The sequence below is a fragment of the Triticum aestivum genome, chromosome 1D (assembly GCF_018294505.1).
Source record: "Triticum aestivum cultivar Chinese Spring chromosome 1D, IWGSC CS RefSeq v2.1, whole genome shotgun sequence".
Classification (NCBI taxonomy): domain Eukaryota; kingdom Viridiplantae; phylum Streptophyta; class Magnoliopsida; order Poales; family Poaceae; genus Triticum; species Triticum aestivum.
This window is the reverse complement of record NC_057796.1, coordinates 227,039,532-227,051,526: the sequence shown is the minus strand read 5'-3', so window position 1 is coordinate 227,051,526 and position 11,995 is coordinate 227,039,532. Positions and strand designations below refer to the sequence as shown.

The window sequence follows — 11,995 nt, the reverse complement described above, 5'->3', positions numbered from 1 at the left end:
AAAAAAATTCATGTGTATTTGAAACCATGTTCATCATATAGTGAAACCTATATTAAAAATATTCAGTAAGTTTGTTAAAAATCTAAGAGTAAAACCAACCCAGTGAATTAGAAAATATGAAGAAAAAAGAAAAATCGAAAAATAAGCCAAAACCGGAAACAAAAATAAAGCATAAGAGAAATGAAAAGAAAAGAAACCAGGGCACGCCTCAGCACTCCCGCAGCTGCAGGCCTCGCTGGGCCCAGCCGCCCGGCCCAGAGTTACGATATAAAAGAATTCTCGCCTGTCCTCCGCCGTGGGTGGTTCTGTGGTGTGGTGGATAGCGCGTCTCAACTTTGTATAATGGGGGCTGCTACAAATAAGCTGGATGATTTCTTAGAGAAATCATCCGCCTGTTTAGCCGTTCGATCGGTGCACTGGTGGCCGTTGAATTACAATGACGCCACGGTAGCAGCGAGTCAACGCAGCACCATTGCAAACTTGCAGTCCTAGCGCAGCTCCAACGCAGCACCACGAATGGCTTCCGGCGAGCTCCATTGCGGCCCCAGCGGCGCTCCGACGCAGCACCGACGCGCCGGCGAAGCTCCATTGCAACTCCGGCCAAGCTCCAATGCAGCCCCGGCGGAGCTCCAACGCAGCTCTGACGGCTCCGGTGAAGCTCCATTGCAACCCTGCCTGAGCTCCGCCGCAGCGCTGACGGCTCCGGCGAAACTCTATTGCAACTCCGGCGGAGCTCCATTACAGCCCGCGCGTGGTCCAAGGCAGCGCCGACGGCTCCGGCAAAGCTCCATTGCAACTCCGGCGGAGCTCCATTGCAGCCCGGCATGGTCCAAGGCAGCGCCAACGGCTCCGGCGAAGCTCCATTGCAACTCCGGTCGAGCTCCATTGCAGCCCTGCCGGAGCTCCACTGCAGCGCCGACGGCTCCGGCGAAGCTCCATTGCAGCCCGGCGTGGTCCAAGGCAGCGCCGACGGCTCCGGCTCCACGGGTCACATGTCGCTTGCTGCACTGCAGCTCCCCACCGATTCGCGTTGCAACGTCACTGGTCGACGGCGAGATCGTGGGGTCGCAGCGCTGCTGTGGTTGGACTGGTCGCGCCAGAAAAAAGAGAAGAAGCAGGTGGAGCAGTGGTGGCAGCTGGCGGTGCCTGCAGCAGCAGGTTGGGTTGGCTCATGCAGCGATGGCTGCCGCGACGACGGGCCAGTGGCCGATGTCGGCTTGCTTATCCTGCGTCCGGAGAAAGAGATGGGGATTTGCTTCTGCAAAGGTAGGAGATGAGGAAGCCGAGGGGCACGCGGAGAGGATAAGGTTGCCAGGTCCACGCCACGCAGGACACGCGTCGCTAGGACGAGGCGACTTACGCGTCGCTGTTATCAGCCGGATGAAAATAAACGATTTCCTTTTTTTATCATGCTAGGTGAAGTGGTGCGTGGTGTACATAGGGAGGGTTCCAAGAGTTTACCGTTCATGAGTCATGAACAAGTGACCTATTACAAAGGCAACTGCTTCAAAAGTTTTATGACCAAGCGAAAGGCAGAGGATGCCTAGTCCGACTTTATGCTCTCCTGGTCAGTTTGGGCTGTGTGAGATGAAGACAACGTCATCATTCAATTCGTTCTGATTGTAGTGTCGTTTTATTGGCGTGATAATTGTGATCATATATAAAATGCAATGAGCACTTGTTAGGGTGGTAGATGCTAACAGTATACACAGCCAAATGTGTGAAACCAAACATGTAGCATAGTGCATCAGAAGAGCCATATGCAGGCAACCAAACGCGTGAGGAAGAAGGGATTGGTGCTTTCATGCAGATTGGCCATATGTAAGCTACCAAACTATGTGCCGAACATGGTTTTCTACCTGCATTACCTCAGCCTGTCCAAGTTGAGCCAAAGACATAAAAAAAACAGTGCAGGCTAACAGCCGCCTCCGACGTGTGTGCAGTGATGCAAACGTCTTGCCAAAACCTGAGCATGATATCTGACAATTCATCTCCTACACGCACCCCTCCTATGTAGTAGTAGTAGTAGTAGTTTCCACCACTGGCTTCTCTCGTGGTGACAAGAGCCCTTCGGTACAGCTTGGGAAACAAAGGTACCCAAAAAGAGAGCCACCATCCGGTTGCTTCCGACGAAGAGTCGCTTTTATGCTGGACTTCATCGGCAACCGGTGAGCAGGGTCTGGATTGAACTGCCCGCAGCCGCCTTCTTCTTCTGCGGCTGAAAACCCACCATCACAGGGTTAAAATACATACACACATCACAGGTTATGGGAGTGGCAGTGCTGGGCAAGCCCACAGGTACCTTCTGGTTGTTGAAGAGGTCCTCTGCGATGGACTCCATTTGTTTTCGCCGCTTCTCCTCTCTCATGAAATGATTCAAGGTACCCTTTTCATAATCAGATTCTCTGCGGAAAGGAAACAGAATAAGGTAAGCCTTTTAGTGCCAAACCTACTGATGAATGTCAAATTCCAACAGAAGTCATCATGATCTTACCTGTATGGTTCTTGTGCACATGGAATAAGGGCCTTGAAGCTGTTTCCAGACACGGTTTGCCTCTGAAAAGTCGAAGGTCAACGATTCCGCTGTGTTAGCATTCAACTCTTTGTGCCAAAAAAGACGACATGAGCATACAGAACATACCTTTTTGAATCGTTTGAAGTTAACGCCTCCAGTTTCTGTTGACACGGTAGGAGCTGGCCGAAGGACCCTTTTGACAATCAGATCTTGACTGAAAATAACATGACAAGTCTCTTCCCTGCTACTGTCCAAGTTCTCATCCTTAGGCGCCTTGTTCACGAAAACAGCATCACAAGCCTCATCCTGCACCACCTTGTTGATAACCCGAACATGCTCACCTCCAGCTTTGAACCCAGAAATTGTTGTTTTCTCTATGACCTGAACATCCTCCTCCATGGGTTCCGAAATTTCTTCTTTCTCCAGGTCGTTCTGAATATTGATGCTGACGTTTGTTTCTTCTAAATTTACAGCACTCACACTGCTTGTAACTTTACTTTCTGCTTTATCGTCAGACATATGCAGAATATGGTGCTGAGACTTGCTAGCAGCAACAGTATGATCAGATATTGCAGTATCAGTTTCAACATCAGAATCCGCCACAATAGTTTCATCCGTTGTATTGGAGGATGCAATCATGTCTGGCAAAAAAAATTTACATTTGTAGGTTCAATAAGGCTGGTGGTATATATATGCTACTGCTTAATGTTCAGATGTCCAATTTCTTGCACGTTCTCCAAAAATGCATATGCATGGAACTTTTAATACTTACAAGCAGGTGGTTCAATAGCAGCTGCTTCCAAGCGACCAGACAATATAGCAGCAAATAGCTTCACGTCAGTGGTCTTGGACAAAGGAAATAGAGGACGCATCTTACTGAACTCCAAAGGAGATTTTGCAGGAACAAGAAGAATTTGTTGGTCATTGTCTCCAGCTCCAGAGTCCTGTTAATTTCATGCTTAAGTCATTCATCTGTTTGCACCTCCCGTAAACAAAGAGTACACACCCACCAATAACAAGATAAATCATCATGCAAATAGAGGCAATGAAGCAATCACATAAGGCAGCACCGGAATAAGTAACTGACATTATTATCAGCTCAAGCCCTCTTCATCTAGAATTTGGGTGCCTTATGTTTTTAAAGAGAAAATGCATTATTCCTCAAAGGTATCCTCAAAAGAAAAAGAAAAAAAAATATAACATATTAGAACACTTACCTGGCTGTTAGCACAAAACTCCTCGATACTGAGATATTTTGCTCCAGTTGATTCCAGTAACTCTTGTATTTTCTCTCCAAATTTATACTGCAATTGAATAACGTTAGTCAACAGCAAAACGCCTGATGATATCCTTTCAACTTTAACATACACCACCTTTTCTGACGACCCCAGGATAAAAGTATGGCCTGCTAGGCAATTCTCCATGAGCTTGTTCTCAACCATCTTTATATCCATCCCATCAAGAGTCAAGTTTGGAATATATCTGGATCAAGTACCATGAATATATCACCATCTGTTGTTACGGGAGAACCACAAGTTGATGCAAGAATCAACAGAAACTACAACTCAGGTGCTGAAGGTTGCCCACAGCTTACTGTGTACAAGAAGGGATCTCTGTGTGTATGTTCTTTTCAGCCATCGCCTGAAACAGATCAAAACAAGAACTCAAACCTGAAATATACATATGAATAAGAAAGTGTAAATGACACAAGTGAAATAGTTGATCATTGCTATATAATTTACAGAATCACACCAGAGGACCTCCTCTGTCCATCTATATGCATTAATTTTATTCGCATAATTCAGGTTCTCTGGCTAAAAAATACCATACGAGCATCCAAGCAATGCTGCAGGAGGGACAAAGGAAAGTACCTTGAACCAGTTTCCCAAGATGATTGGCTTTTTTGTGATGATTGCATCAAGGAGCTCAGGTGTCAATGGAGATGATTCATCCACAAGAACATGTGTACATGTATCAATCCACTTACGAGTAACATATGCACCTTAGAAGGATAATACCGACATCAAAATTAAGTAGCAACAAGCATGGCAAAACCTATGCTTACTAATGAACCGACAGCAAGTACATCATACAAGTGTAGTTACCACTAACCAATAGATGTCATGACTGCCTGCAATGATCGATCAATTCGTGCTGACTTTTTGCCATGAAAAAAGACCACTATGGGGATAAACGAGAACCTGTCAGGAATATCAACAGAACTAAGTGCAACTTATACATCCACCTTTTCAACCAAAGCACCAGTACATATATGAAATAAGCAAAAAAAAACATTAAAAATGATTGCATGCATTGACAATCATTTCTTACAGATAGTTGCGCATGCTAATTAAAAAAAGATGTGTGAGCAGGGAAGAAGGCACAAGCATACCGTTGCCCCATTTTTCTTTTATACTAACCTAAAGGTCATGTTGCCATTTCCGAAAGTCACGGTATCGCCATCGGAAAGCACCACAACTTCATCTTTACGTAGACGACTGCCCTGGGTCCCCTGTACCTTGTTGACAAATGTGCCATATTTTGAACGATCAACTACACTGACACATGAAGGGCTTGCTGGAGCACCAGAACGTGGCTCCCAGGCAACCATCTTTTCAACTGCTATCTCCGCATGCACTCGGGATATCGACGTTTCTGTTTGAACGATATCGCAATCTGTAGCAGAAATGCCGGTGTCAATCTACAGTCTCATACATGATGTTCAATGTATACTGATAGTCTATGAATTCCAAATCACATGCTACTATATTGATAATCTATCAGTTTTAGGGGCTTGCACAAATGGAGACCATATCAACTTTACTGAAAAGAAGAGTGTGGCTCTTGTCCTTGATGGTCTAGTAAATACAGTAACAAAGATAAAATCCTTGACTATAGACTGCATTTATTTCAGACAAATGAAGAGACAGGACACAAATTAAAATCGTAGGAATCAATCAGCATATCTGAATCCCAAAACGTCATCTCCTTTTTTCCATCCTGCCGAGAGGTTGTGTACAGGAACTCAACGATTGAACCGCTAACACAGCTATCGTATCACCAACCTATGTACTGACCAGTAATTGCACGCAGAAACAAAACCTTAATGAACCAACAAGCCTTAAACAACAGACCTTTGCGGCCGACCGTGTACGTCCCGGCGGCGGAGATGTAGTACTTCTGCGCCCCTGCAAGACCCCATGGAAACCATTCATCACCAAACTGAAAGGAAAAATCTGTGCACTACGAGGTCTGCGGAATCGGAGGGGGGGAAGGGGGTGGCACACCGCGCTCTGTGCCGACGGGGGTCAGCGCCCAGACCATCTCTCTCTCAAGACCTCTTCACTCTCGTCTAGGATAGAGTCCCGGGGGCCTTTGCAGCCGCGCTGGGTGGTGGCCGGCGGGGGTTTGGTCCAGATGTTCCGTGGCGGCTGCCGGCGTAGCGCGATGGCCGCCTGACACGGCACGCGCGGTGGTGGGAGCGAGTCGTAGTGTTGTGAGTACGTCTCTGCTGAGAGAATACGTATTCGGGAGTTTCTGTTTGTGTTCGATCTGGGCCGGATGGACCGATAGCCTAGCTGAGTAACTGGGCTTGGGCGCTCGGCCGATCACGACGGTGTAAATTCATTGCAGCTCGTTTGTCTCAAAAAAAAAATGCAGCTCGTCGTCGGGAAAAGGAAAACTCTTTTTTTTTCATCAGCTCTAAAAACAAAACTTGAAGTACGTGCTCGTACAGCCGATTTTGTTATTGCTTCCTCGCCAAAGGTTTCCAGAGGAGGATGGTCTTGCCTCCCGGCGGGGTTTGTTAAACTTAACTTGATGCTTCTTTTGATCATGATTTACTTAGGGATACGATGGGGCGGTTTTAAGAGACGACAAAGGTAGATCCATCGCTCGGGAAATGGTGAGATTAACTGGTGCGCGGATGTACTGATGGCTAAAACTCTGACCTAAAAAAATTCGGTCTATCGCTGGCGCAAGGGACAGGAAGCAACCACATTATAATATGTAGGTGATCGACACCATGAAGGAAGGAGAACGATCGTCGGGGGCAGCGGCGGCAATTTTTGATGATTGTTTTAATTTGCTTGTGATTTTTCTATTTCTAAATTCGAGCATAGTAATGGAGAAGAAAACAAAGTTGCTCAGAACTTGCCAAATTGGCTAGATTTTCGTTCATTTCTGAATGGTTCGAGGAGCCAAATAGTGAAGTCGTACCAATTCTCATAAATGACGTAATTGTTGTTTCTAATGAATAAAGCTCGGGTTTCTTTAAAAAAACTTGAAGTACCAAAAGAAACTCTTTTTATTCTCAGAAAAACTAAAACTCTTTTTGAAAAAAAGGGATGCAAGTGATGTTGGCAACTCAAAAAATGACACTTTCAAGTACTTACATGATAGAGTTTGGAATAAGGTCAAGGGATGGATGGAGAAACTATTATCTGCTCGTGGTGGTGAAAAAGACGTTCTAATAAAGTCATTTTGCTTAGGTTGTCCCTGTTTATTTCATTTCATATTTCAAACTCTCTAGAGGACTATGTCATCATATTAACTCACTGATCAGGAAGTTCTGATGGGGAGCAAGGAAGAAAAAAGAAAAGCCAGCTGGGTTTCCTTGGAAGTAATAACAAGGCCCTAGTACATGGGAGGCCAAGGTTTCAGAGACATCAAACTTTCTAACCTAGCTCTATTAGCGAGACAGGACTGGCATATACTCCAGGAACCAAACTCTCTGAGTGCTAGAATTCTAAAGTTAAAGCATTTCTCAAATATAGAGTTCCTGCAATCTAAATTGGGCAGCTCACCGTCACAGGTTTGGCATATAACTTTTGAAGACAGGGGCATTCTTACTCATGGGTTAACTCGTAGAGTTGGCAATGGCCAAACGAAACACATATGGCGTGAAAGCTGGTTGCCTCGGGATTTCAACATGAGACCCATCACAAACCTAACAGGCAGCCCGTCTCAAATGGCGAGCGAGCTAATATTACATAATGAGGCAAACTTGAATCATGGAGTAGTCAGGAACACATTCATAGCCTTCAACGCCGAGGCAATTCTTGTTATACCATTATGCACCAGACCGGTTGACGACTTTTGGACATGGAGTCACGACCCTAAAGGTGTTTTTTCCGTTAGATCAGCTTATCATATGCTGGTCAGAATGAAGATCCGGCGTGAGACGTGGCTAGAGGGCCAAGGAGATTCGTCCAATGCTGAAACGGAGCAAAAAAAATCTTGGTGTAATATGTGGAAGGATTAAGTGCCCTAAAAATCATAATTTTTCTTTGGACACTAGCATGGTAATCTATCCCGTCAGCGAACCTGCTCCATTCCCGTAACATGACAACCACAAGTAATTGCACTCTACATGGAAGCGAGGACGCATGGTGAAATTCATTGGTGGAATGCACTATGTCTAGATGCGTTTGGGCCCTTGAAGACGAAGATTTTGTGGGTATCATCAGCAATACAACTGAACTTGACACAAGACGATGGATTTTTTCTACCATGGAGACACTCCCGCACAAAGACTTGATCCGGGTGTTGGTGCCACTCAAGGAGGAAGGCGATCCACGAAAATGACTTCCTAAGTCCCAGTGTTGCATTCATTGATCGTTTCACATCCGATTTAGTAGCCACCAAACCTACACCTGCTCCACCATGTAACTAGGCTCATCGTGTTGCTATGCCGAGGTGGGTGCCACCTCCAATGGGCTATAGCAAAATCGAAGTGGATGGAGCGTTGTCCAGGTCGTATAGGCGGGGTGCAGTGGGAACAATTTGCAAAAGCAATGAAGGGGCTTACATGGGTGCCTCACGATGGTGATTGATGGGATATCTGGTCCAACATCTCTCAAGGCACTGGCTTGTCCAGAAGCGATGGCATTGGTTGTTGATCTATTACAAACGCATATTATAGTAGGATCTGATTTCAAGGAGGTGGTCTCAAATATATCTCAAGGCAATGTGGCAAGTATGGTCACATTATCCGGAAATTAAGCTCATGTCTTTAGATTTCCAGCATGTTTCCTTTGTTTTTGAAGGTAGGGCTTCAAACATCAAGGCACATAGTCTCGCTAACGCTAAGTACGGGCTTAGTCTCTCTCTTGGACGTCATGTGTGGCTCCTTTAACCTCCGGATGTCCATTGTATTCCTCAAAATATTCTTGAGCAATAAATAAAGTATGTGGTTAGCCTAAAAAGCTCTAAAAACAAAACTCTACGTTGAAAAAAAATCCTACATTATGTTTCCATTTCCCAGGATGAACAATAGTCATTAGGAATCGTTGTATTGTTTTTTCCAAATCATGGGCATTGAGTATGCACAGAGAAAAAGAACAAGTGATGCATGCACTCTAATAGGTCTTCCACATGTACATAGTTCTTGTAGTCTAGCACAAAGAAAATTCCTTTTTGTAGCATATACCTTGTATTGAGTCTGTTGTGGAAAAGATGTTAAAAGTAAACTTTTTTATGACAACAGGCGTTCCATAGCCACATGAAAGCTGGTAGCATTTCCTGCTGTCCTATCAACAAATGGCTGGAAAGTTGCTCGGACTTATTTCACCTTTCGCAAGGCGACAAGGGCAAAAATTTCCTTCCCTTGTTCTCTCCCGGCGAGCCTGTGAAATTGTCTTCCCATGGTGTGCATTGGCTCCAGCTAGTAGATAGGTTAGGCTTGTAGTCCTTGTAGGGGCGGCGTTTTGACTGATGGTGACGCTTATTCTTTGAGTCAGTCTTTCACTCCAGCCTCCTTCAAGTTCGTCCGTCAGGATGGAATAGATAGAGCTTCGACGTAGATTTCTGCCATCTCCTCGGGGCACCGAGGTTAGGGTTTCTCTTTGTGCATATGCGGTGCCAAGATTTCATGTCAGGTTATTCAGATTGATTCAAGAGTTTCACTGCGGTGACTGTGTCTCTAAGGCGCCGGTCCTTAGGGACACATGCACGAAGACTTTCTCGGCTTTCGTCGACAAGGTTAGACCGGCACCAGCATGGGAGCGACCATAACGGCGTGTTTTTCTGGCAGTGGTAGTGGTCGTTTAGTGGTTCAGGGACCTCGATGTAATTTTTATCATGTTAGGGATTCTTTGTACTTCTATTGAACCTTTATAACAAAATGTATGGAAAGAGTCATTTTTGAAAAATGTATGGAAAGTTGGATGTATCCCAAGAACCATCAAAGGCCATGGAATTTAGAAAATGCTTCTTAAGTCACAGAGATGGGGAAGATTCTCAAGGTGTACCTATAACTTTAAATTGCTCACTGATTTACGAGTGACGGAAAAGCAAGCCAAAATCATTGTTTTGACCTTTTCAGGAAACTTTAGCACAATCTGCACCCTTTTAGATTTTTTTAGCATGATCCGACCTTTTTGGTAACGCCAAGGCTTGTGGCATTTCTCCTCCATTTAGACACGTTAAACTTGCCGATGATTTATGTTGGGGAACGTAGTAATTTCAAAAAAATTATCTATGCACACGCAAGATCATGGTGATGCATAGCAACGAGAGGGGAGAGTGTCGCCCACATACCCTCATAGACCGTAAGCAGAAGCGTTATGAGAACGCGGTTGATGTAGTCGTACTTCTTCACGATCCGACCGATCCAAGTACCGAACGCATGGCACCTCCGAGTTCAGCACACGTTCAGCTTGGTGACGTCCCACGAACTTCGATCCAGCAGAGCTTCGAGGGAGAGTTCCGTCAGCACGACGGCGTGATGACAGTGATGATGATGCTAACGACGCAGGGCTTCGCCTAAGCACCGCTACGATATGACCGAGGTGGATTATGGTGGAGGGGGGCACCGCACATGGCTAAAAGATCAATGATCAATTGTTGTGTCTCCAAGGGGTGCCCCCTCCCCGTATATAAAGGAGTGGAGGAGGGGGAGGGGGCCGGCCTCCTATGGCGTGCCCCATGAGGAGTCCTACTCCCACCGGGAGTAGGACTCCCCCCTTCCAAGTAGGAGTAGGAGAGGGGAAGGAAGGGAGAGAAGGAGAGAAGGAAAGGTGGGCGCGCCCCCCTCCTTGTCCAATTCGGACTAGAGGGGGAGGGGGCGCGCGGCTGCCCTGGCCGCCCCTCCTCTTCTCCCACTAAGGACCATTAGGCCCAATATACTCCCCGGGGGGTTCCGGCAACCCCCCGGTACTCCGGTATATGTCCGAAACCTCCCGAAACACTTCCGGTGTCCGAACATAGTCGTCCAATATATCGATCTTTACGTCTCGACCATTTCGACACTCCTCGTCATGTCCGTGATCATATCCGGGACTCCTAACTACCTTCGGTATATCAAAACACAAAAACTCATAATACCGATCGTCACCGAACGTTAAGCGTGCGGACCCTACAGGTTCAAGAACTATGTAGACATGACCGAGACACGTCTCCGGTCAATAACCAATAGCGGAACCTGGATGTTCATATTGGCTCCTACATATTCTATGAAGATCTTTATCGGTCAAATCGCATAACAACATACGTTGTTCCCTTTGTCATCGGTATGTTACTTGCCCGAGATTCGATCGTCGGTATCTCAATACCTAGTTCAATCTCGTTACCGGCAAGTCTCTTTACTCGTTTTGTAATACATCATCCCGCAACTAACTCATTAGTTGCATTGCTTGCAAGGCTTATAGTGATGTGTATTACCGAGAGGGCCCAGAGATACCTCTCCGACAATCGGAGTGACAAATCCTAATCTCGATCTATGACAACCCAACAAGTACCTTCGGAGACACCTGTAGAGCACCTTTATAATCACCCAGTTACGTTGTGACGTTTGGTAGCATACAAAGTGTTCCTCCGGTATTCGGGAGTTGCATAATCTCATAGTCCTAGTAACATGTATAAGTCATGAAGAAAGCAATGGCAATATACTAAACGATCAAATGCTAAGCTAACGGAGTGGGTCAAGTCAATCACATCATTCTCTAATGATGTGATCCCGTTAATCAAATGACAACTCATGTCTATGGCTAGGAAACTTAACCATCTTTGATTCAACGAGCTAGTCAAGTAGAGGCATACTAGTGACACTTAGTTTGTCTATATATTCACACATGTACTAAGTTTCTGGTTAATACAATTCTAGTACGAATAATAAACATTTATCATGATATAAGGAAATATAAATAACAACTTTATTATTGCCTCTAGCGCATATTTCCTTCAGTCTCCCACTTGCACTAGAGTCAATAATCTAGATTACATAGTAATGATTCTAACACCCATGGAGTCTTGGTGTTGATCATGTTTTGCTCGTGAGAGAGGCTTAGTCAACGGGTCTGCAACATTCAGATCCGTATGTATCTTGCAAATCTCTATGTCTCCCTCCTTGACTTGGTCGCGGATGGAATTGAAGCGTCTCTTGATGTGCTTGGTTCTCTTGTGAAATCTGGATTCCTTTGCCAAGGCAATTGCACCAGTATTGTCACAAAAGATTTTCATTGGACCCGATGCACTAGGTAT

General features: G+C 45.5%; 1 protein-coding gene across 1 annotated transcript; it reads right to left on the bottom strand.

Annotated features, from left to right (window-relative positions):
- Positions 1-1,779: 1,779 nt before the first annotated feature.
- Positions 1,780-6,055, bottom strand: LOC123181133 (nijmegen breakage syndrome 1 protein). The gene is made up of 13 exons (XM_044593361.1): positions 5,803-6,055; positions 5,650-5,703; positions 4,936-5,191; positions 4,628-4,716; positions 4,387-4,517; positions 4,110-4,156; positions 3,889-3,997; positions 3,733-3,819; positions 3,288-3,459; positions 2,642-3,156; positions 2,495-2,556; positions 2,303-2,405; positions 1,780-2,218 (listed from the first exon to the last, which is right to left on the bottom strand). The coding sequence occupies exons 1-13, from the start codon at positions 5,837-5,839 to the stop codon at positions 2,156-2,158; spliced, it is 1,725 nt and encodes a 574-aa protein (XP_044449296.1). The 5' UTR covers positions 5,840-6,055; the 3' UTR covers positions 1,780-2,155.
- Positions 6,056-11,995: the final 5,940 nt, after the last annotated feature.